The sequence below is a fragment of the Branchiostoma lanceolatum genome, chromosome 5 (genome assembly GCF_035083965.1).
Source record: "Branchiostoma lanceolatum isolate klBraLanc5 chromosome 5, klBraLanc5.hap2, whole genome shotgun sequence".
Classification (NCBI taxonomy): domain Eukaryota; kingdom Metazoa; phylum Chordata; class Leptocardii; order Amphioxiformes; family Branchiostomatidae; genus Branchiostoma; species Branchiostoma lanceolatum.
In genome coordinates, this window is record NC_089726.1 from 19,424,434 (window position 1) to 19,451,076 (window position 26,643).

The following is a 26,643-nucleotide window of genomic DNA, read 5'->3' on the forward strand; positions in this document are numbered from 1 at the left end:
TTAAATTTCAGCACAAGGACATCATAAAAACAGAGGCTGGGGTGAAAACCTGCACCTGACCATGTTCAACCCCTGAAACTGTGTGCACCAAAGTACAAACTTTCCTCTGAGATTCTGTTTTCCTGTTGATTTTTTAATCTAGCAATGTAGCATTTTTTTAAAAATCCGTTTACCAAGAACATAAATTGGTGTGGCCTTATGCCTTATGACATATTGTAAAATCACGTAGTAAAATATGTAGTATGATTCCAAAATTTCCAGGATGTTATACTTTTGAGTTAATGAGTTGACAAACGTAGTTATTGAAAACATTAAACGTTACTACTTACCACATGTCTATAGGGGTGGAGTATTCTGTGGAACCTAACAACACATCAGGAGGTCTATACCTATGGGAGAGAGAAAGAAATGGTCAATATTTGAAAGCACTCAAAGAGCACAAACGTAAACATTCATACATGTAGCTACATTCATTAAGATATCATCTTGTAATATCAAGTCTCATGACTTGCTTAGTACCCAAAACTGCCACATTTTGAAACCCATGGATTTTAAATGCAAAATCAGTAATCCCTCAGGTATGCACAATTAAGATATCCAGGTGTTCAAGATATTACTGGGAAGGCCTCAATAAAAAGGTTTTATCTCCATGAAAAATGGAGATATTGTTTTTTGGCGTGTCTGTGTGAATGTCTGTTTGTGTTGCCGGACTATTGTTGTCAGCATATTACTCAAGAACCTCTGGATGGATTACGACGATATTTGGTATGTGGGTAGGTGTTGGGGTGACAAAGATCAAGGTCGATTTCGGGCCCCTGACAGAATGAGGAAACCGTAGGTGGAATTATCATCACAAAAAAAGTTCATACTCTGAGGTACTACATGTAAGTACATTACATGTAGTCAAATAATTTGTTTTTCAGTCACTTACACGTACCTGTAGGCAGTAATACAGAATTCACAGAATCAAAAAAGGACCTAAGCCTCTTAGATTTTATTTTGGAGGATCCTTTCACAGTAAGCGTTTAGGAATTCTGTGTTAAGACCATTAGCATAATATTCATAGCCTAAAGTATGTCTGAGAGGCCACATATTCATCTACAAGTACCAATCGCCCAGAGCACATTCCCACTTTAAAAAAGGATCCTACATGGCTTTCTAACTCCAGGATATTGAATTTTCTATCCTTTAATCCTCCTGATTTTGCTCTCTCAATCCATCGGCTTTAACTCAAAAACCCTTCTTTACGATGATTGACATTTCTTTCACGTACTCGGTTTCCACCGTCGCCCGTGACGACCGGCGAACTTCAATGGCTCTCCGTGAGTGAACGGCGAAAATTACATGATTTAGACTTGATACCCGAAGGCTTAGTTCGCAAAAGGGTGGTGACTCGCAGTCTAATCCTTGCACTTTTGATCGCAGCGAGCAAGATATCTGTCACTGATATCTCTACTTCGCAGGGAACGAATTTCCAACACTCACTGTAATTGTAAATGTAAAGCGGTGTGTGCTGTTACCATGCATACTGTAAACTGTGAAATATTTGCAGTGGTTTTATACATGCGAACATAACATTGCTCTGTCTTTCATTGCATTACCATAGTTGTTTCAACCGCAAACTTAAAATCCCACGAACGCATCCATTTCCCTCCAATCACGAAATGAAATTCCCACAAATTTAACTTGATTTACAATATAAAGGACGGGGGGTTTTCTAGTGTGTCACGCCATCATTTAACTGTATCCTATTTTTAAAAATATTATGGCTCAATTCCATATTTTGACACACTGACTTATGTCTAATATGAAAACGGTAATGAAAATTAGGTCCAATTTAGATGGTGAGAATTTTTTTTGTGATGATGCCAAAAATCTGAAAGTCTAGGGGAAAATACTGCTAATAAGGGAGCTCAATTATTGGGGTCAAACTCTCCCAATTTGTTGGGAGTACATCGGTGATTGTCGAAGTGATAAAGGATAATTTTAGTGGCGTCATAAAAACATAAAACTGAATTGCTTCTGTGATTTTTACCACCCTTTATAGCCATGCACACCAACCAGACAAGTCATAGTCATGTACTGCAGAAAGACATGATTAAATCTTCGATGCTCCACGTTGAAAGATACACTTCGAAGCACTAAATATAGTTATTCACATCCGAATTACTGACCCGGGCACTTTCGCTGATTACGTACATGTCTAATGATTGCGGAGTGGCACTCATCACTGATGAAAGCTATAGCCCGGCATTCAGACCACCAGATTCAATTAGGGTAAAAGGAATGCGCCGCCACGGGAAATTTGGACGATCTATGCTCAAGTTCACTCAACATGTCTATATGCCAAAGACAATTAGGTGCAAGGCTGACTACCAATTCCTTCCTTTTTACAGCTCCTACACATTAATGCGATCGAAATCCGAGCCTTTCAAAAGCGGGAATCAGAATCTTGCCCACCAGTGAGCAAGCAAAATTCGATTTTCATTATTAGCACTGCGCTTGCATCTTCGGTGCATACCTCAGCCTTTTTCAAAGCCCAAACGTTCCAACCTATTTGAGTAGACCTTGACTTACATGATTGCTTTAGACATTTGAATACCAGAACTTTGTCTTTTAACTTTCCCAAGCTACTGAAAGTCTTGAAATGTTTGTGGCAGTTTCGTTTTCACCGTTTTCCTACTGACCTCTCCACTGCAAAATCATGGAACTTGGAATACATAATTTAACCTTCCATTGTATTACTACTGTAATATAGAATTGTAAAGTACTTCCCGCATCAGACAGTGCATAAGGCGGCACCCATCTCTGTTTCAGTAGCCCTGGGCCACACAACTTTGTGCAAGTCACTACAGCAGGGGGTTACTCCACTGGTAGTGGTGTGTGTTTAACTACATGTACCATACTCTTTCCCAAATGCTGAGTGCTAAGCAGAGAAAGCAGCATGTACCATTTTTAGAGTCTTTGGTATGACCCGGCCGGGGATCGAACTCACGACCTATCGTATGCAAGGCGAACACTCTACATGTACTCACTCTGCCATTGCACCGGTTCGTAGAGTTGTTACCAGCACAAAATTGATAAAAACACTGTAAGCAAAATCACCTTTCCTCTACTACCACGAATTTATTTGTCACAAAATAATACAAATCTACAGTATACAGTTGTACCGGAAATGTATTGCAATCCATCCAGCAGCTATGCACTAACATGTATATCTTATCTTATGCTAGGGCCAGAGAAAGCTTCCACCATAATTATGATAATGCGTTGACCTGGTAAGTATACAGGCCAGGGTTTTGAGGGGTCGTTATCTTTTTCCGCGTAAAAGGCCACAGCATCCCACAATGCCTTAGGGCTGGTTCTGGCTTTTACGACATGCCCAGCTACATTTGCATGGTGTTATGGTTCTTTTAAGGGACTTTTATGGTAACATCGTGTGATGAAATGATGTGCCCAATGGCTGAAAACTGACAAGCCTTTGAGTTGGAACAAATGTACTTTATTCATCTAAGACTTTGGCGTCATATTCATCGCAACACAATAATGAAGACGTATTCATGATTTCAATCGTATATAATTAAACATTATTTTGAAATTTGAGTTTCACTCTTTTCCTTTTCAAGTGTAAAATATGAGATGATATTGACAGTTTAAAATTCAAAGTACATGTGCAATGTTTTGCTGTTAAGACAACATTTTTGAAAAAAAGAAAAAGCTATTTTAGAGGTGCAGTACAATAAATACTGACAGTACTGGCCACTGTATATTTTCTTGTTATGCCCTCATGTGGCTGTTAGGAGACCAAGATCATTACCAGGCCAAAACCCTGGGGAACATGACAGGACAGAGGCTTAACATGTACTTTTCCTTTGCAGTCAAACTTGTTCAAGGTCTCATGCCAGAATTACTCCGCGTGTAAATGCCCAAAGAATCCGGGCTAAAAAAATAATGGCCTAGAAAGCGTGTGTTTAGGTGAATCATAAATTAACTTTTATTGACCCCACCTGATGTAAAAAGAATTTGCAATGAAAGCTTGTTTATTACTGTCAGGATTAGGTAGTTTCGTCATCTGAGCGATAGGTCGGACGTGTACGCATTTTGGCATGAGTGCTGCAGTCAGCCGCTAGCGGCACAACATTGGCCCTGTGAGGTTAGTAGTTACTTGCAGTTTAAATTGCAATAAATATCGTTGTCTGGGTTAGATTTGGGTGAATCTTTTTTCATTGCTTGACGAACACAGAAAGCAAAACATCTTCAGAATAGTTTTTCGTTTTCTAGATTTGCAGTCATAAAGTTGCGTATTATAACATGGATTCCAATGGGATAGCCTAATTGCCGTGTGAGACCTCAAGTGACCACCTCTACATAAGGAATACCTGGCCGATGCATACACCGATGCTAAAGGGCTCATGCAAATTAGGAGTTCATCATGGTCAATATTACGGAAGGACATAAAATATGTGTTATCAAATGGTTGCTTTTTTCAGATCTAATGTGGGGGTTCTGAACTGAGATAGCCCCTGACATTATGATTCAGACACAGACTCTGTTGTTACCCACATAATCTAGACTATATTTTTTGCAACTGGTAATTTTTTCAGAGGAGAAGCAGTTACAGCAAGAACTTACCATAATGTGACAACTTCATTGGAATACGTCTTGGTTGGCACTGATTTGGCTCTTGCCAGACCTGCAAAAAACAAAACACAGTTTCTCAAAGAAAATATTTACGAAAGGTATATCATCACATTCCAGTAAACCTAAATCATTGACACAAAAGTTCTCTCCAACTGCACTTTATCCTACAGTAACTGAATATGGAGGAAAAACTTTTGAATCATTACAGGGTTTTTTCCAGGAAGAAAATTGCAAGAGGGAGCATTGTTTTAGAGAATTTTAAGTTAAAATGGGGCATTTTAAATTTTTTTCAGGGGCAAAACTACTGTTAGACAGGTCACAGTTGAAGACTGGCCACATGTAACCTAGTATAGCATCCCTGGTCAATGATCTATGTTCGTCAGAGGATCTGCTCCCCAGGTTAAGGGGGCGGTGGTCAGGGCATGGGGGTGCAGCGTCCCTGTTCCTCTGTTGGGGGGATTATTTAGGATATTTCAGTTTGTGCCAATAATGCATGCATTACTAGAACTATACGGCTATTCTCTGGTGAAAAACCCCCCAGCAAGAGCACTTGAGTCAGTCTATTTGCCTTAAAAGGGCCCGCTCACGACCATCCCACTATCACGCGGGGGTCGAGAAGACAAAAAGATGGAGAAAAGTATGAAGTCTGGCCTGTCATACCCAACCCAGAATTGCCAAGATTTCACCAAAAATCCCACCAAGAAAGGCTTTCAATGTTTTAATGCCTTCTTTAATTCTGAGCTCTCTCATCCTGAGGTCTAGGTGCCTGTGCTAATACCTCGTCCTTATCTCTAATCAGATCTCCACGGTGCTAAAATCGTACAAGCTAGCCAGAGAAGCTCCTGTCAGCCAGGGAAGTTGTCAGGCACCGTCAGGTTGCTATAAAAACTCCTTCTGTCAGTTGGACACGGTCTTTGCAACCGTTGGGTCTGCTTGGAGACTACCCTCGTCCCCCCTGTTAAGATTAATCCCTGCATCTTACCGAAGTCTGCCAGCTTGAGCTCCCCCTTCTCGTTGATGAGTAGGTTCTGTGGCTTCAGGTCTCGGTGCAGGATTCTTCTCCTGTGACAATAATTTAACCCTCGTAGCAACTGGTACAAAAATAACTGTGGGGGAGAGACATACAGACCAGAGATTAGATAATCATAGAAATCAAAACAGCTAGACAAATCTAACACTACATTTACTAGAGCTTTCAGTTGGTACTGATGAACCAAATCTTTTATTTTGTTCAACAAATTTGAACCATCAAAATTTAGAAGTTGTTATGTTGGTTTCACAACATATATTGCAAAATCCAAGAAGATGTGTTTTAAAACTCTCCCTTGTATATCAATCTTTTCTATGTATGATACTGAGGGTAGAGATTGCGATCTGGCATAGAAGTTCTTTTAAGCAAAGATCTACACACCAAATAAAGACTGTGACTGGGATCTCTACCGATTGAATTGCCTAGAGTATTCTACTGGTAGAGATCCTGATCACAATGTCTACCAGCAGAATAAGTGATTCTGCCAGAATAAATGATACCGAAATAAAGGTTTGTACCAACCTTAACATTTGTCATACTCATTATATTCCCACAGTCATCCATATATTGTTTCAAGTCCTTCTCCTGAAAAGACAAAAAAATACACATTAAAATTACACTTAAAGTGACTTTAAATCAGACTGCAAAATTTACAGTATCTTACAATATTTATTATTCTTTTCTAATGGTAATGCACATGACTTGTAAACCTACATATTTGCTTGAAGCTAAGATACTAAGGCCTGAAGCAACAATACATGCTACATGTACAGAACTAACTATAATATGCACTGTGAGTAGGTTTGGAATAGTCCATTTTAGCAATGGAATGATTATGGATTTTGCCATTACATTATGAAACTGGCTCACGCTCTCCTGTCACCACCAGTGGAGGATTACAATGCAGCTCTTCTACCACCACTTTCACAATTTCACCAAAACCAAATTCTGATAATCTGTCCACTTGTGAAACCGTTCACATGATGAACAGAAATGTTGCTACCAACTGATAAAAAAATTTGGAGCAGACACTTAATTCTTAACCCTTATTCTGCTGATGTTTTTTCACGCAATTTATTTCATCAAAAAACAAATGATTTCTTAATCAGGTCATTTTCCCTTGACTTTTTCTGCGCTGCCATGGCATTGTCACTTCAGCATTAGTTTTGCTGTGGTGTGATACGTTTAGCTGAAAAATACCCCCAACCCGTACATATACAGGACCCACATACAGACTCTGTATATATATATATAGCCTATATATATGCTTCCCGCAGGACAAGAGTCTTTCCTCCATCATTATCGTTGAAAGTTTTTACCCTTTCAGGGCCCCTTGCACCAGTAAAAGAGACAAGTTACAAACCGAACGTGGGCTTCTTACAAACACTGTGTTCAACAAATTTGCCACGTCTATGTGAGCGCATGAAGCCTTTTATGTACATTATATATCATCAGGCTTCCCTCTCACGTAGCGAAAATTAAAGTTCGGCCACTTCCATTTTTTCCTTTGAAAAGCTGTCTCTGAACGCAGCATGTAATCAACTCTAAACGCAGCGGCACTGCGTGCATCATTCAATTATGGCTTAGCCTAATAGTATGTGTTTCCTTCAGTTCAATCGATAACAAGACGATTTAATAAAGACTTATAAAACTGCCTCAAGACTTGAATTTGATGACAGTAATCTCAGTTGTCTATCAGAATCCAAGTCACCAATAAAGATTGTAATATAATAATTATTGTTCTTTCTAAATTTGAGTTTCACAACAATTTTGGTTAATGAATGGCACACAAACTTCATGTGTAAGGGAGAAAGAAAAATGCTGAATAGCTGGCCTAAAATCAATTTTGAAAATTTGGCAGTTAAATTAACATATAAACAGTCACTTACCAAATATTCAAAAACAAGCGTGAGGGACTTCTCAGTATGGATGATGTCATGTAGAGTTACTATGTTGGCATGCTTCAAGTCTTTCAAGAGGGAGACTGAAAATAAGAAGGTAACAATGTTAGACAGCTGCTTGAAAACTTTCAAATACTTACAAAGCTTTGTAGTTCTCTTTGATGGCATTCATTAAAAACACAAAGTGCAAGCACACATAGCAATTACCGCAGAGTACAAGTAATAGTGACATGAGTAATAGGTAGTCTTTGCTATACACGTGTCCCACAAGGCTTCCTACTGGTACCTAATTGCTATGCTAGACAGCCAATAAAAAACTTACATAAGCATACAGTATGGAATTTCATGTACATGTAAGAGATGTACTTCTCTTTGATAGTGTTCGTTGTCAATTCAACAAAGTGCAACCATACATCATTAACAACTTGTGCAAAGGGCAAGTAATAGTGACAAGAGTAATAGGTCGTCTTTGCTATACACGTGTCCCACAAGGCTTCCTTCTGGTACCTTCCCTAATTGCTACGCTAGACAGCCAATAAAAAACTTACATAAGCATACAGTATGGAATTTCATGTACATGTAAGAGATGTACTTCTCTTTGATAGTGTTAGTTAACAATTTCACAAAGTGCAACCATACATAACAACTAGTACAAAGGACAAGTAATAGTGACAAGAGTAATAGGTAGCTATAGTCTGGGTTTTGGAGGTGTCCCTCAAGGCTCCTTTCTGGTACCTTCTCTAATTACTGTGCTAGACAGACAACAGAAAAATACAACTTCTCTTTGATGTTTGTTAAAAATGCCACTAAACACACACAAATATAACAATACCTGTACATGACAAATAACAGTAACATTAGAGTAACACTATTAGTATTAGTAGCTAGTCTTGGTTTTGGAGGTGTCCCTCAGGGCTTCTTTCTAGTACCTTCTCTAACTATAGAGAGCCAACAGAAGAATATTTCTCTTTGATGGTGTTGCTAAAAATGCCACTAAACACAAGCACAGTATATAACAATATCTATAGATGACATTGACAAGAGTGCAATAGGCAGTGTTGGACATGTAGGGGTTCCACAAGGCACCCTTCTCGTACCTTCTCTAATAGCTGTGCACGGTGCACCCTCCTCGTGTTCAAGTCTGATCTCTTTCAAGGCGACCAGGTTGTCTGTTAATTTGCTCTTTCCTTTAAACACAGTTGCATACGTCCCCTACAAAAACAAACATGAAACATGTTAGGCACTTCAAACTAAGCAAATGCATACAAAAGATACATATCGTTGAAGAGATTCATCAGTCACGTGTAATAACAGTTACAAGAATATTCATCAATCAGTGACTTAGAAAAGGTAACGAGATACGCACCTCAAAATTTTCGATGTCTACTGTACATCTTGATCACGGAATGACCTAGTCTCGCAAGAACACGAGACTAGGACGAGACTTGTGAAGGTTGGGAGCTGCCCAAGTCCTACTTACCCCTGCTCCACAAGGAGGCTGGGAAGGCAGGACGATCTTCAGAAGTCTCGTCCTAGTCTCGTGTTCGTGCGACACTAGGTCATTCCGTGCTCAAGACAAGATGTACTGTACAGTAGACATCGAAAATTTGGAGGTGCGTATCTCGTTAGCTTTTATAAGTCACTGATTGATGAATATTCAAAAGATACATATTTTTGGTACTGAATGTAAACTGAAATGTCAGCTATCATAGCCTTAAGCACATTTCTAGGTAAAGGGTAAAAGAAACACTTTTTTCACAACTGCATAACAAAACTTAATCACCCCAAAACAAGGCCGGTGACTTTCATGGTCTCATCTTCAATTTACAGTCATTTCCAAATATGATTTATTATCCCCATTCCTGCGGAAAATCTAATCCAACCGCCCCACCACCTTCTACAAGGTTAAAAATGTGAAGCTTGTCTCCCCTGCCAATTTGGTTGGAGGGTTTGACAGGAATTTAGGGAATACGAAATTGCATTACAGATGGAGTAAGCTTAATGAGGTTGGCGCTCAAAGGAACTATCGTGATTTTTGTCTTTACATCAAGGATGAGGCCCTCTAGATGGCTCGAGAATTTATGTTCTTTCCATTTTGTGGTGTATTCCCATAACTTTTACTTTGGAGGTTTCCTTGATCACTTCTGTCAAGAATGGAGTCAAATATTAAATCAGTACTCCATATAAAATTAATCTGAAAATTAATCTGAATCCCGATAGTTGCATTTTATGGGTTGTACAATCATTCAAACTTTTCAAAGCTGCAAAATTGAGGGGGAGTTCATAGGAAAGGAATATTTACATCATCCATTTGGCAAACCGTGTATAAAAAAAATGGGTGCAACTGTACTAGAAACTATGCCAAAATTGATAATAAATAAGTGAGGTTTTGAGCCAGTTTCAAAGGATCTTGTTTTCTTTTTAAAAACAAATTCTCCTGTGACATAACAACTAATCAACTTAGAAATATATCATCTGCTTCAACACACGCTCATTTGCATACCTTTCATGTGTTTGTTTGAAATGCACATCCCATCTATCACTCTGAGCCCTAGTTTGTTATCTGAGGGTCCCGAGGTGCCGACTTAAATCACTACGATGCATCACTTCACAACTTGGGCTCGAGCGATAACTCGCAAACACCCGGCGTTAAGTCAAAACCCATTAACTGATGCAAGTCTTGGGGCTTCCTCGCAGATTCGTAGACTCTGCTACGTGTGATTTTAATAAAGTTGGAAGTCCCAGGGAGCCCATCACAACTGAAAAGTCTTCTTTGGTCAAACTCGAAGTGTGATGCTTTGAGATGGAGTAATAAGGGTTGAATATGGCTAGCTACTGTAACATGTAATGTATAAGTTGGGGGCCTTCTTGTTTGGTCGACGTTTTAGATGGAGAGCTATCATAATGCTTTTTCGAAAGCTGATAATGAAATACGGCTTTAATATTATGGCTTACCAATTCAAGTTTGAGGTATTTCTCATGGATTTGTAAACTCCGCTATAATTGTGATTTGTACAGTTGAATGTCCCCGGGTGCACAATTACAACAGTTACTAAACTTCTCGTTTGGTCGACCCGAAGTGTAATGTTTGAGATGTAGAGCCATGCTTTTTCAATAGCTGTTAGAGGCTTAATAATATGGCTAGCCAATTGCAAGCTGGAGGCCTTCCTCATGGATTCGTAAACTCCGCTATAATTGTGATTTGTACAGTTGAATGTCCCCGGGTGCACAATTACAACTAAACTTCTCCTTTGGTCGACCTGAACTCGTGTAATGTTTGAGATGTAGAGCCATGCTTTTTCGATCATAGCTGTTTGAGGCTTTAATACGGCTAGCCAATGCAAGTTGGAGGCCTTCCTTTTGTAAACTACGCTATAATTGTGATTTGTACAGTTGACAGTCCCTGGGTACACAATTACAACTGAACTTCTTTGGTCAACTTGAAGAGTAATGTTTGAGATTGAGAGCCATGCTTTTTCGATAGCTGTTAGAGGCTTTAATACGGCTAACCAATGCAAGTTGGACGTCTTCCTTTTAAATTGTAAACTCTGCTACATGTAATTTGTGACAGTCCCTGGGTACCCATTACATTACTGAACTTCATCTTTGCTTGACTCAAAGCATAATGCTTGCGACAGGTCAACGCCACTTCCCCACAACTTTCTTTTATAACTTAACTCGGTTACAAAAACTAGTAAAAGAGGAAAAGAGTCTGCTCCAAAGAATATACATCATTATAATAAAGCACTGCCACTTCCAAAACAATCAAACAGTTTGTACAGCATTATTCTGTGATATCAAATCAAAAATTGTAATCAAAAGCCTTTAAGTTTAACATTATTGCTTTATTGTAGTATACAAAACATTAAAGGTGTGGAACATATTGTACACTTACCTCACCCAACTTGTCCAACTTTGTATATGACTCCATCTTCCCAAACCCTATTTCGTGCTGCAAAGGGAAAAATTGAATACATTGTTATGTGTTGGCATGTATTTATGTTGTAAATGTATTGGGATGTACCGGTAAACGCAATCTATTTCTAGCACACAGAAAACACTTAATTTTTTACTCTTAGAAGTGCAGCAACCATCCTCCATTAAGGGTAGGTTTCTAATGTTTTTATCCATGTCTGAAAGTACATTGTGGCTTCTTACCACTCGCGTTTGGCCTCTTACAATGTAGCACACCAGGGTGCACTCCTATTCTTATAAACAAGTGTGATGGGTTCTTAAACATGCCTGAGCCCTCTTGACAGGACCCCCTGTTTTGCGTCCCATCGAAAGGAAGTTTTCTTTGTGTTTTCTTTCGAATAGTATAATAAAGCCTTGGAGGATTAGCACTGGGCTAAAGGGTATCACAATAAACTAGACCGTAAGCTAAACAAAACTAATGCCATTTTTGTTATTTACAAAGATGTTATGTCAGCTATAATAAGTAGAGTAGAGCTGTACATGTGTACAGGTACACTGTACCGATACAGTACCCGGTACAATCAATTACAGTACCGGGTACAATCAATTCCAAAATACCTGACCCTGCTGTATCGGTACTGGACCTGACTCAGGGGATGGCCACTTTGACAGATAAAATTACTATGAAATTACCGTGGCAGTGCTCTAAAGCCACTCTAAAGCACAGAAAACACATTTGCATGGCTGGAGTCCGGACCTGTACCTTAACCCGTGTACCTGTACCTGTACCTAAAATTTGTTTAGGTACACAGCTCTAAAGTAGAGTATACACCCAACATTAGCAATGGCACTAGATTTTGCCTTAATGCAAAATCTTACAATAAACCTCGTTACAACAATGGACGAACCCACCCACATCTCTCAATTAAGAGAAAGCCATATGCACCATTTACAAAGTCTTTAGTATCACTCGGCCGGGGATCGAACTCACAACCTACCAAATGCAAGGCAAACACACTACCAGGGTTCTAGCCAGCACCCGTCATTCTATCGTTTGACAGAATTTTCTTGCAAATGATGGAAAATTTTTAGACCAATCCGTCAACCTTGACAGACAAACATTCACGAGTAAAGCTGTAATAATGTCCAAATTTGAATAAATTGACAGAAGTTAAATTTGTACAAGACGACAGAGAGAAAAAGGTGTCTTCGTAGGATCTTTCCGTCAATGGGGATTGGGATGATGGAAAAAAATTCAAGCTAGCTAGAACCCTGCACTCTACAGTCTACTCACTTGGCCATTCCACCAGTTTGTCAATTATATAAGAATAAGACTCCATTTCTTGGCAGACGTCTGGTCTAAAATGGTACTTACCAAGGACGCTCTTCTCATTCTTCTACTCAATCTCCCCTCGGGAAATGGCGGGCTCAAGCTGCGTTTTTCCAGGAAGTTATCCGGGAGGTGGATGTCTGCTGGCAGAGATAGTCTTTTCGTGATATCCTGTCAAGTAACGAAGAAAAAAAATCTTGTTTAATTCATTATACACGGTTTGAGATGCTTCGTTCATGGTTCACCAAGTGCAAGCACACATAGCAAAAACTGCAGAGGACAAGTAATAGTGACAAGAGTAATAGGTAGTCTTTGCTATACAGGTGTCCCACAAGGCTTCCTTCTGGTACCTTCCCTAATTGCTATGCTAGACAGTCAATAAAACGCTTATATAAGCATCGTAGAGGAAAGAAGAAGAAAACCAAGTCAGCAACTTTTGTCGTTCATTATGCATTGTTGGAGACTCTGCGTTCAGGGTTTACCGGTTGAATGTCCTTTTGTGATATCCTGTAATTTATAACTATGGCCACAGCAAATAAATTCTATGGATGACATCCTCTGCAGACTCCAAATTTAGTGCGCGCGGGCGAAAAAAACACAAGATATCTACATTTTCAAACATGAATACCATAAAGCATGTAAGAAGGATTGAAGCGATAAAATATACAACCAACAAGTCTTTTATCCCTGTTTTTAATAAAACAGTAACTAACACTGATGTCAACATTAAACTCATTATAAATTTACAGCTGGGTTTGTATAGCACATCAAAAACGCAGAGACAATTTAGGTTTCCCGTACACTGGGCACTTGGGTCTCATGAGTTGTGCGGTAGACTGACTGTGGCTAAATGATGCTGGCTCTGCTCACTTTCGTCTCCACTGAAATTCTCTCTGCAATTGCTGGCCTGACTGTCTGCATGCATTTCTGTCTTCAACGGACAAACAGCTAGACAATGGTCTACTTAAACCGCATAGCATTGCCCCGTTTTCGGTATATTGACTATTGCCAAAGGGTAAAAAAATTCTTGTTTTTTATTTCAAAATCAGGTGAAAATCAATGCGCGCGCTGAGGTCATCCATAAAATTTACTTGCTGTGGCCTAAGATATTTCAAAAGTCTTGTGAAATTCATTAAAAAAGGTTGGAGACGCTTTGTTCATGGTCGAATGTCTTTTGTGAAATCCCGTCGAGTAAAATAGAAGTAGAAAAATAAGTCAGAAACTTTTGTCTTTCAGTATGTATTGCTGGATAATTCTATTTTTATGGACTACCACTATTCTGTAACATTGTGTCAAGCTACATTTTGGAAAAAAATAAAAAATTTCAAAGCAAACCATTCGTTGGATGCTTCATGTGATATGTTGTCAGCTGTAACAAAATGTTGGCAACTGTACATGTTATCATTCATGCACTGTTGGGTACTTGACATGTATATCCATGGACTACCAACCAAGCCTGTCTTTTCATGATAACCTGTCACCTTACAGTGCGTACCCATTTGTCAAGTCAGTCAGCAACCTCCATCATATCAATATCATATATAACTTTTGAGGACTGACTTTATCCTTGGAAAACTATGTACTACTGTAAATGCAGAAATGTTCGCGGTGGTTTTTTGTTCGCGGTTTTCACAGCGACGGTTTCACCGCGAAATTAAAGCCACCGTTAACATTTCTGTCCAATACTGTAGCAGCATGTGACTACAGCGCTGCCACGAACTTAAAACCACCGTGAACACCCCATTTTTGCCTTAGCGCGAAATAAAAACCATGCAAACTTTAATTGCATTTTACAGTAACTAAGACTGGGGTTTTGTGATATCCTGAGCTGTTACTGTAAATGCAGAAATGTTCGCAATGGTTTTATGTTCACGCTTTTTTACCGCAAACTTAATAAGTGTGGCAATTAAAAATTATTGCCATAGCGAAGGTGTCTGGATTGATCTTACTTCACTGTAAGGAAAGTACCAACGTAGCACTCTAGATCTTAGTTCTGCCATAATATTGTGCAAAACGCACTTAGAAATCAGAAAGGCATCTGCCAAGCAGACATAGAAAGGCACCATTAAACTCGAGGAGTTCCTAGCATATGTGGAAAGGCTGGAGTACACTCCCGTTGTAGTGTCTTTCTTCTCTGGCATTGTTGGATAGGTGGGGTGAGAAACTAGGCCGGAAGTTTTTAAAATCGGTATGCTGGGGCTCCTATGATCGTTTTGGTTGTTATTCTAGCTCTGTAGGATGTGTTTTCGAGGAGCTACTGTTGTTTTTCCGACACCGCACGCCTCCCCGTAAGGCGTTCAGTGTAGACTGCCCAAGCGGTAACCCAAGTTATTTATCGTTCCGTTTAAAACTTTGCCTTTCTTTATATGCTTGGATCTCCTCAAGTTTTGGTTTTCACAGAGGTTTTTTGGTGGGAGGTATGATGTTCAGCACGTTCTTGTGATAATAGATCAACTGGGATGCGCAAACCCTTTTCAAAGCTATAATACTAGATTCGGTGAACTCCCTGACAGTACGAAATCGGACACCACGTAAAAGTAGGTCATCTGTCATCGACAGCAGAGTGCCTGGATGCCAGACGTGCTAATGAGGTATCAAGTTTGAAAAAGTGACAGGAGGGCATCCACAGAGTTGGCCGGACGGATTCCTGAAATTCCTGTGGAATTCTGGGAATTCTTGCAAATCGGGCCTAAAATATACTATTAAGCTTGCCCCTCAGGCTTCGCTAAAAACCATAGTGAAAAGCTGTTCCGTTGTGTGACTGTAGCGCTACTATTGTTTCAAACGCAAACTCAAAACCATCGCGAACACTCCATTTTCTTCCTACTGCGAAATTAAATCCCCACGAACATTTCTGCATTTACAGTTACTGTAAGAAAGACAAACATGGAGATAACTAGTTAGCCATTGGCACACAGAAAAAAACCCTTCATAATTGCCATGCACTCAGTTGCAGGCTTTCCATACAAACTACGACTATCTTTTTGTGACATCTTGAAAGGAACTCACAACAAAAAGATAGTAAGAATTATTGGCAAAAAACATTTATATAACAATGCATTGTGCCATTAGACTTAGAGACTTTTCATACAATAGATCTACCAACTAAACACCATCTCTTTGTGAAATCATGTGAAAGGACTTCCAAAGATAGAAACAATTATTGGTAAAAAAAACTTCATATGCCATGCACCGTTGGGGATTTTTTGAATACATTAATCTACCAACCATGCAATACCATCTTTTAGTGAAACTTTATGTAAGGACTTGCAAAGATAGAAATAATTATTGTTAAAAAAACTTTCATATAAGTTATAACATGCGCCATTGGAGATTTCTCATACGTAAATCTACCAACCACGACCGTCTTTGTGGGATGTCGTGTAAGGGATTAGGAAAAGAATCAATCACCAGGGAAGAACTTTCATAATTGTCATGCACTCTAACTTGTAAGTTGTAGACTTTAGATTTCAGACCTCTAAGCCCACCAACCATAACAGTTATTTTTCTGACATTTTTCCAAGAACATTCAAGAAACCAAGCTAGCCAAGTAGCTTATCTTTCTTTCCTTAATGGATGACATGGTTTATATGTCGGCCCCCAAAGGATTTTCAGACTGTAGTCTATCCTGGCCTTGTTGGCAGTTTGCCACTACAACTATAATACTGTCAAATGTGATAAAAGCTTTAAGGCAACCAAAGCAATATTAGGGCCCAAAATATGGAATTCAATAAAAAAATGCTGAAATCTTTATGGTAGTGACATTTACTTACACTATTTTTTAATTAGCATTTACAAAATTTTGCATAATGATTTGAGCATTTCAAAACCGCACAAAAACATGCCGTACAATGATTCCTTAAATAGTTACAAAAGCCTACAAAAACCCTGGCGACGATTTTCAGTGAGTTCTCACATCACAACGACGTTGCATTTTTGCATGATGGACGTCGCTATACATTGTGATAGTGCTGTTTGAACTAATCATGTATAAAAATGACACAAGTTGACTCTCAAAATCCGATTTTTCAGGCCTTAACATTGCTTGGGTTTTCTTTAAGGTGCTTATATAAACCATGGACAATGATCTTCTTATGTATGCAAATCCTAAGATTTTGAGTCCGGCATGCGGTGGCAATACTGCCTCTACCGGCGCGCCGTGACCATCATTGGCAGTGTTGCTGTACCCGCGGGACCGAAAATCGTGTGGCCACAACCGTGTTGGGCAGGTGGCCTCTATAAACTAACTCTTAATGCTTAGTATGTCAATGGGAAAATTCCAAAAGAAGGGACCTACAAAAAAAAGTGACCACTATGGGCAGGTGGCTGCTATGCAAAGGTGACCGCTTATACAGGACTGGTTTGACTGTATCTGATACATGTACCAGGGCTCGAAGTTAACTATGTCCCTATGTCCCGGGGCCACCAAAATTTGACCTGGGACAACTCAATAATCAATTCGGGACATATTTGGGACAATCAGGGCTCCTGAGTGCCACTGTGCTCCTCCCTTGTGAAACTGTATACTGGTCCCACCCACTGTTTTTGGTGTGGTACTAGTCTTCTCCAAATCAATCATCATTTATCACTCAGCATAGTGTAAGGGAAGCCTGTCCCAGCTAGGCTGTGGCACATGTCTGCTCCCCTGACAGGGGGTCAGCAGAGGGATGGTCACACCTCATTTACTTGATTAAGGTTTGCCCTGCAAGATTAGAAATCAAACATTTTGGGATTTATTCTACCTCCCCAAGAGCCACCGCATCAATGAAGTCTTTAAACTCTGCAGAATTATGTTTTTTTCTTTTATAACCTATCAAAATACATTATTTCAGGTTGTTAACATTATTTCTGGTTGTTAACTTTGTTGAAACTTGTGTTTACTACTGAGTGTATATACCTTTGTATGTATTATATTTTTCAAATTTCATGCAATTTTCTATTTTACAATACACAATTTTGTATATAACTAAAAAAAAATATTCTAACACAGATTGGCTTGGGCTCAGGTCCTGACTTGAGTATAGGTCCAAACCTGAAAATGAACCTCTGGAACTGAATGCAGACCCGACACTAAGTTCATATCTTTGGCCCTGGTTGGGACACTTCAGGACACTTTCGGGACAGTTGAAATCCACTTTTGGGACAATGTTGGGACAGTAGGGGAAAAAGTTAATTTCGAGGCCTGATGTACAGTCAACCCCACGAAGTTTTTAGTCAGATACAATCTTATACCATGCATTGTCCTTAACTAGAAAATGCCTCCGCCCACGAGGTGTCGCAAAAAATCTGGAGGGGAGCGTCTAGTACTAAGTGACTGACATACATGTATGAAGCTATCTGATCCAGACAGTACCACAGAACTTACAGTCAGATACAATCTTATCTTATTTTCTGTGATATATTACAGACTGTCAGCAGTGCATACACATGGCTAACAGAGCCATTATTCAAGCTAACCCATCGCAAATAGATCTCACAAAACGCAGCGTTTGATAAACCTGTTATAACTCTAAACTGTGACAGTCTTTTTATAGAGATTGATCGATTACATTTTGTGAAATGACAAAGCAGTTATATCACTGTCGAGTGCAAACTGTAGTTTATCAATAGCTAAATAATTGTGTGCCTTCTAACAGTATGATAAAATATCATCATTTTGTATGTGTGCCTGTTTCCTTCTGCAATTCCCAATAAACGGAATGCACCTAATTTTTTGGGCTGGGTGTACCAGTGAACCTATATGTATCTGCAAAAATGAATTTCGAGACATGCTACTCCATATCCTCATTGAGCTGAGGGTTAGAATTGCATTAGGAACACAACTGATGGGACTGAAGTGTCAGAATCTGGAGGGGCTGTCAGTTTCTGATAACTCTAGACCTAAATATAGTCTTATTAATTGTCCAGGTTTTAGCCATCAAACTATGTTATAATGGACTTTTCTAGCCACTCACAACATAGATGGGTCCTCCTCCAAATCTAAAGTATGGCTCTCCTCGAACAAGGACAGCTTAATATCTAACCTTCATTAACACATCAAGGACAGATTAATGTCCCGTCCAAAAGACTGCAACCTTTACTAGTTGGTAAAAAAAGTGACCAGGATTCAACCTGTTAACCAAGAAATTAAATTGGTGTGGCCTAATAGTCATTAATTTTCGATTAGTTCAAACAACACTGTCACAATGTATAACGACGTCCATCATGCAAAAATATGACAATGTTGTGATCATGTGAGAACTCAATAAAAATCTACCTCAGGGTTTTTGTAGGCTCGCAAAACTAAAACTAAGGGGATCATCGTACGGCACGGTTTTGCGCGGTTTCAAAATGCTCAAAGTACGAAGTTATTATGTAAATTTCGCTAAACAGTGTTAGTAAATGTCATTACCATAGAGATTTTAGCATTCTTTTTGTTTCCATTTTTCATGCTTTGGTTGCCTTTAATAACTAGACCCCAGTGTCTCAAATCCTACCTTTTAATTATACTCTAAGGCCATGCCAATCTAATTTCTCTGTTCTCAATCATTTTTGTAGGAAAATAATGGAGTGGGTGGGCAAAATTAGAATTACGCTAATCTGCAATGTTTATCCAAGTATGATACTATAATAGTCTAAGACCAAAATGCTACCAGAAGTCAACATGTCAGACTGGTTAACATTTCAAAGAATAAATTTTCAACACTGAATTTTCTGACCGATTGATAAATGGAAAAAAAGTTGCAACAACTAGGAAGCCAAGGACTTTCTTAGTACAAAAATCAGTGTATTCAAAATCAGAAAAAATTTCAAGTAGAGTATCCGACAACAAAGAAATTAAGTTGGCCTTAGACTTTAATGATATACTGTAAGTGCAGAAATGTTTGCGGTGGTTTTATCTTCGCAGTTTTCGCGGCGACCGTTTCACCACGAACTTTAAGCCACCACAAACATTTTTTGTCAAATACTGTAGCAGTATGTGACCTTAGCACTGCCGCAACATTAAAACCACAGCAAAAACTCCATTTTCGCCCTAGCACAAAACAAAAACCACGCATTTACAGCACTACAAAATGGGAATTATGGCATTTTCCTCAAATCTAGTGACCTGACCAGTAAAACATCGTCCTTAAAAAGTTTCTCTTTAAAAAAGCCCCATCCTTGATAATCCAGCTCTTCCCTGAAAAGATAATAGTTTCCAAATGGTACGACCCTGTGGGGTTGAGAGGTGTTGGATGTTTCCTTTGATAGGATGAGATTTGGGAAAGCACTCAGGATTTGTGGCGCCAGACACAGGCATCCATTTTGTTTCACTGACATTATCCTGCCCTTGATTTCTCCTTTTCAGATTATCCTAAGGCCACACCAATTTCATTTGTTGCTTCTCGGAATAGCCTGTCCTTTTTTTTCCATTTTGAAAAAAAATTTGGGTCACTATTTCCATTGACAAATTTTTATTCACAATTTTACTATTTGTTCAGTTGTAAAATTCAATAGCGACCAAAATAGATTATATAGGCCTGCACATAGCTAAAAAGTGTGGTCACATTTTATCATAAGTTATGATTTTTCAGTTATCATAACTATTTCTCAATATCAATCCATATATTACATATCAAAAGGTAATTTTGTTACTAGGTCCAAGAAAGGGGTTCATTGCATAAAAACAAGCCATACAAAGCTGAAAATTGTATAATCCTCTTATTCTTTATGTTATGTAAACCCTTATTTTTACCCCAGACTATTTGCAAAATATTTCATTTTTATTTTTTTCCGCCCTGTCGCTCCAATTTTTTTTCTAAAATATCCAAGAATCAAGAAATAAAATTGGTGTGACTTAAGGTTGTAGGAAAAAAACGAGAAAATGATTTCAATCTGATAGAAAGAAATTTCAGGTCAAAAAATTGTACAAATCTTTTCCTAAAAATACAATTTCACATTTTTTTCAGTTTTGAAAGAAATCAACTGATCTTCACATTTTTATTTATCCCCCCCCCCCTGTAATTTTCCTTCACCACAACAACTTCTATAGCTATCCATCGAAATACAACTGAAAAAAGTAGACTATAAATGATAAACCGAGTCTATATCCCATTTTGTGATATATTCTGCCCTTCATAAAATAGTGACATTTCTCCATCAGACAAGGCGATCCTTCATAATGCACTTCCTCACCCCAGAGCCACGTTCCAATGTTTCACAATCAGCGGGTCAAATTGCGCCCGCTACCACCTGTTTTTCCCCGAAATTGACGCCATCAGTCACGAGAGAAACCGGCGGGCCCGTTTTACGTTTCCGCTGTTTAGCGTTGAGCCTGTCGTAATTCTTCCCGGCCTTGGGGAAATGCGAGAAGTGGTCTGTGCATTAAAATTGCTCGTAAATTACGTCGAGGTAGTTACAATAATGTATGCGGTTGAACAAGTCAAGGTTCAACAGTGGTGAACTTTGACTTTTCAAAATCCCCTGATACCACTTAAAGAGTCAAACCTTCTGCCAATCAATCAATGAAGAAATCAGATTAAACTTTCACTTCTTTTACTGAATAAAAACTCCAGGAATCCTATAGTTACAAAACTTATACTTTTCGAAAACTGTCAATCAATTAAAGGTATAATACAGACTAAAGTTTGAATAAATCTTTTCCACAAAATACTATCAAGAAATGTTTTGAAAACTTCCAAGGCTTTCCACTTGCTGTATTGTGTTGCATTGTTGTTGTTTAGTATTTCCTTAGACTTTATACGAAACATACTTAAAAATCTGCAGTATCCTTCGAATCATGATGTCTTTGCCTAGCAGCTATGATAAATTTCTACACACATAACAGAAAACATTTAATATGTACATGCAGGGTCATTGTGTCACAGTTTCAAGATTTTAGACCGAGTAGTTCAACTAGTCACGACATTTTGATGAGGACACTTTACATCTCATCAACTTCAGCTGGCGTTTTGAGGAGAAACTGTCTATAGATGATCCTTGAAACACCAGTCACCTGAAATTTAGAAAGTCACTTTCCAAATTTCAAGGCAGTCAGGTTGAAATCCCAATTTTTCAACTTCTTTATTCCTTGATGTACATCAAAGTTTTACATACCATTGGAAAGATCATGTTATCTTGAGTATCAGGTTCATTTTTTATGGTCACAACGTACAAATTTATCGAGATATTTGACTTTGAAAATTGCTTATCCCGCAGTGTTCAGAATGAAAACTCGGGAATATTTGTGTTCCTGTCGGTATTGCGCAGTGTCCCCGCCGGTAACTTCAAGTGTTCCCGCCGGTAACTTCAAGTGTCCCCGCCGGGTTCACGGGTCACCCTGAATGCAAATGCCATACAATCAGCACCATGAGAATGACTGAATTAATAAGAATTCACACCTGGTTAGCTTGTGTAATTAGCACTTTTATGACAAATTCATGAAAAGAACTGCAACTGGCAGATACCGCCGGGTTGAACAGCAGGGCCGTCAGAACGAAATTAAACCCGTCCGACACCAAATGCATTTTCTTGATATTTTGAAGGGTCTTCTCTTCACATACTTAAGTTAGTTGAATAATCACAATCGCATGGCATTGCTACAAGGAGAGGATCTGCTCCATTTTGACATGAACAAAATTATCTGAGTTTGGAAGGATAGCACAGCCTTGTGTACCAAAGAATTTTACCAGGTCTCTTTTAACTTTAAAGGTCAATTGTCATAAAATTCAGATTTTCGGATGGTCTGGGTGAATTTTTTCTGTCCCGACAAGCAAAAATCTGTCCCGGGACAGAGAGACAGCTCCTGAAGTCAGCCCTGAACTAGTCCAATGAATGTCATGTGTTGTTTTTCAACTACACAAGGCTGGTAATTAACCACTGGCTTCCCAGCAGGGCAGCTGATGACAATTTACACATAGTTTGTCACTTCACCATATTTCTGTGCATTCTTGCTGTTTATATTTTCTGTATAACATGACTGCTCAGTGCTCACAATTGTAAAAGATAATTTGAGTTTCTTCAAAGACAATTGCATCGAAAATGAGTCTTGGAGACCAAGGAGGTTCTAACCTCCTTGTGGATAACCAAGTATGGTACTGGAAAACCATAACCAAGTTATTCATTCCACAGGGGTCCAATATATATCTCCTAAAACAATTTGAATGTTTTGAACTACCTATCCAAGATCTCCATGAATTTTACTTATTAGGTTACATACGATCTTCTTGCTTTCATACCGATCAAACGGTGTGTCTTTTCTGGCCAAAACACAATTACTCAAAACAACTGAATAAATTTAAAAAATCATAAGACGTTTGAAACTTTCAGACCTTATGCTTATCCAAGGTCCTTTTAAACATATATGCTTTTGATATTAGTCCATTAGCGATCACAGACCAAGGAGGTTATGCACAGACCAAATATCAACCAATCATCCCACAAGGGCTGCCTAATAATAAACTAAGAATATTGAATTGAACTGACTGCTTCAGACAGTTTACATAAACAGTGCACGTGCTAACCTACAAAATAGACTACTCAATAAAGTAGTTCAAGATTTATATCCAAATCTCATGTTTCGAGCCATGTTGGTGACATACATACTTATCATTTTTGGTTTACATTGTACTTCAAGGTGTTATAAAGCTGAGGAGAGATGCCTTTAGGTCACTTTTGTAGTGCAGGAACTGGAATGAGATTTAGAGTAAATCTCCAAATTTATCCACTTGTAGAGTTTGAATTGTCTTTGATATACATATGAAGTTGTAACAATCATAGCATATGAACCGAACCATCAGGCAAACTAGAGTTTGTTCTAGGTAATATTTTGGTAACAGGTCCAAATCCTGGAACTTAGGGGGTAGAGCTCACTTTCAAAGCAAGAAGTATCCTCATTTAGGAAATTCAAGTAATTATTCGCTTCTTTGTTATGCGGCTTCATAACTCAGGTCAGCTTTTGTTCTGGACAAGCAGTGATGCTGTCAAATTATCAAGTTGATTCAGAAGTAATTATCACACAGGTTGTATACTGTGAGTGTCAAAAGGGTTAAATTAACCAAAAAATCTTGAGCTAATGTGTTGGCCTTGCCTTGGGTCATGGGATGGGAGCCTGGAAATCCTCAGGCTGATCAGAATACTGAAAAAAGAAATTTTCTACCCTACAACTGCTTGATTGAAGATCGTGTTAGCCTTGGCCCCCAGGTCTTGGTATTACTATTAGTCAGTGTGTAAGCAAAGAGGTTTAAACTTTATTGGTGTAAGCTGAGGTCTGATATAGTACAGAAACCTGAAAATTCACTTCTGGGATCCAGGCAACATTTCACTGTGAACGAAAAAAAAATTATTCAAAAACATTGTAAGACAAAAGATTGCTGCCCTATACCCCCTAACCAATTGGTTCAAGTGCATCCCATATCGTCCCTACAGCTCACTAGTGTCTGAGCAAGGTTCACTTTAATCCTCCTTGGTCTGAAGGACCATGATTTTAAATTTTTAGACTGGTCATATTGGAACTTCAAGCAGAAATTTAAGGCAATGTACTGGCCAGCCAGCCAACCTCTCACTTCACAAAGCTGGCTTGGTATATTTATACTATATGTACAGCATGACTACCAGGTCAGACCAATAATGTCCTTGGTCAGACCAACCAGTGATTCTTAAAAGCACTTGGCTCCATTTATTGGGAGATTTTGCAGTGGTTAATTTGTGAACAATTGAACGCTCCAAGCCAGATTCAAATTCAAAGCTGCATCTTGACTCGAGGTGATCTTAGACAGTTTATTATTATTCTTTTGTGTGATTGTAAGAGGGTGTGTTGAAGCCTTTACTGAGTCCTCAGGCCATATATTGTTTTTTTTTTTTCATTTCCTAAAGTTTGTTTGACCAAGAAGGTTTTTGGTTTGACATACATGTACCAAGGAGGTTTTATACCTCCTTGCATGTACCCAGGGTCAGACTCTACAGATCAGCTCCCTTCCAGCAAAGAGATAATATTTTTCTATACAGAAGCAAGGACATTATATAATGTCCTTGACAGAAGTAATGATGTACTTGCACCTTTGATCTTGCTTCCCCATTACGACTGGGTAGCACACATGCCCTCGAGGCCAACTTTAAAAATCGTGGCTACTCCTAGCCACCGGACAGAAACCTCTGCTTTTTTCAACACCTACGTGTACTGCATCCAATTGGTAGCTGAGGGAATTCTATCTTTCCATGTACCAATTGTCTTTGGCTCTATGCAAATCAGGGTAATTCACACCTTGACATTAATTGGGATATTCACAGCCAATACAGACATCCCTGAAAGAACAAATTGAATTCTAACAATCCCTCCTGTGCTTTATTTCCTAAGAATACCTTCCTTCCAAGAGTGCTGGCATTTACTTTTAGAATTAGCTGGTATACCTGGAGGTGTTTTCTTTGGAGCACAGTGCTCCCATCAAACTTAAATGTATGTGCCTAAATCATGGACTGATAGGCTGAACTGTCAATTAAAAAAAAGAAAAGTCAGTATTTTTAACTTCAACAGGGCCTCTGCTTTTACCAAGGACATTATGCTTTTACCAAGGAGGTTTTATATAATATATAGAACCTCCTTGCTTTTTACATCCTACCCAAGAGGTACCCATCTTTCAACAAGGATGGCACATTTAGTGCATTTTCACTTGTGTGAATTTGTTTCAGTATCAAATTAATTTCTTATATTGCAAGTTTGATTAACACATTTGTCAACAGTTAACTTCTTTAAGACATATTTTCAACAGTTGACAATAGTCATGCCTGGCCATGGCTGCAGGTACAAGATTCAAGTCAGATTCTGTTAAATAAAGCTGTTGGCTATAATATAAGAGATGGTGTGATTTGTCCTACTTCCTCAATCCTAAAATCCCACATGATTCTTGTTTACCTATCAATGTATAAAAATTCTTGCCATGTACCAATTGTCTTTTGGCTCTATGCAAATCAGGGTGATTCACACCTTGACATTAATTGGGATATTCACAGCCAATACAGACATCCCTGAAAGAACAAAAAATTCTCACAATCCCTCCTGTGGTTGATTTCTAAAGAATTCCTTCCTTCCAAGCATTTACTTTTAAAATTAGCTGGAATAACAATTAGCTGGCACAAACTAAAGCATAAGCCAACCCTACAGCTTTCGATGCTCAACAGAATGATCGAACCGGTAGAGCAGGCGAAACTGCTAGGGATTGAAATGGACCAGCAGTTAACGTGGGGTCTACACCTGGACAAAGTTAAATCCAAAATGACAAGCGCTTTGGCAGCACTAGCAAGATATGTTTTCTTCTTGTATTTTGATTTTAATGTATCAATGTGAATGGACTCCAGGAAGAATAGTGTAAGATTGTGGTAATTGAACACAAATGGAGATCCCAATAAAACAAACAAACTGAGAGAGTAGATTTTACAGCATTATTTTAGAGAAAGCACCAGGTTTTTAATAGTGTATAGTCAGACCAAGGAGGTCCTAGTGGTCAGACTGTAACATTTTCCCTCTGTTGTATGCATAAAGTCACAGCCCACACAATGAAAGACAAAGCAGAAAACAAGGCCATTGTACACTCCTTGTGCTAGTGTAGAAAACAAAGGTCTATCCATGCTGTATAATGTGTCTGGTGTCATTGGATTGCTTGATGATTTCAGGATAGAAACTATTCACATCCAAGTAAAGTTTGTTGTCTAAAATCTAGGTTAGTTTGTTTGTGACACAAGTACCAACAATGATTTTGTGCAAGCTGTGCCTGGTATAACTTAACATTTATTGAACTTTTAAACAGTTGGGCTGCTTCAGGATGAGAAGAGGTGGCCATTTTCAGAATGCTTATACCAACTAACCAAGGAGG

The 26,643-nt window shown here is 38.7% G+C and overlaps 1 protein-coding gene across 18 annotated transcripts in view; it reads right to left on the reverse strand.

The window, feature by feature from the left end:
- The window catches only part of LOC136435613 (cyclin-dependent kinase 17-like), a 100,652-nt gene that overhangs the window by 13,185 nt on the left and 60,824 nt on the right, over positions 1 to 26,643 (reverse strand). For all 18 annotated transcript variants that reach the window (XM_066429253.1, XM_066429248.1, XM_066429245.1 and 15 more), the window contains 8 exons: positions 12,863 to 12,988; positions 11,468 to 11,524; positions 8,670 to 8,784; positions 7,561 to 7,655; positions 6,194 to 6,256; positions 5,624 to 5,747; positions 4,633 to 4,693; positions 330 to 389 (listed from right to left, as the gene is read on the reverse strand). In XM_066429253.1, the coding sequence (XP_066285350.1) occupies positions 330 to 389; positions 4,633 to 4,693; positions 5,624 to 5,747; positions 6,194 to 6,256; positions 7,561 to 7,655; positions 8,670 to 8,784; positions 11,468 to 11,524; positions 12,863 to 12,988 (701 nt within the window). The remainder of the gene's footprint in view (positions 1 to 329; positions 390 to 4,632; positions 4,694 to 5,623; positions 5,748 to 6,193; positions 6,257 to 7,560; positions 7,656 to 8,669; positions 8,785 to 11,467; positions 11,525 to 12,862; positions 12,989 to 26,643) is intronic.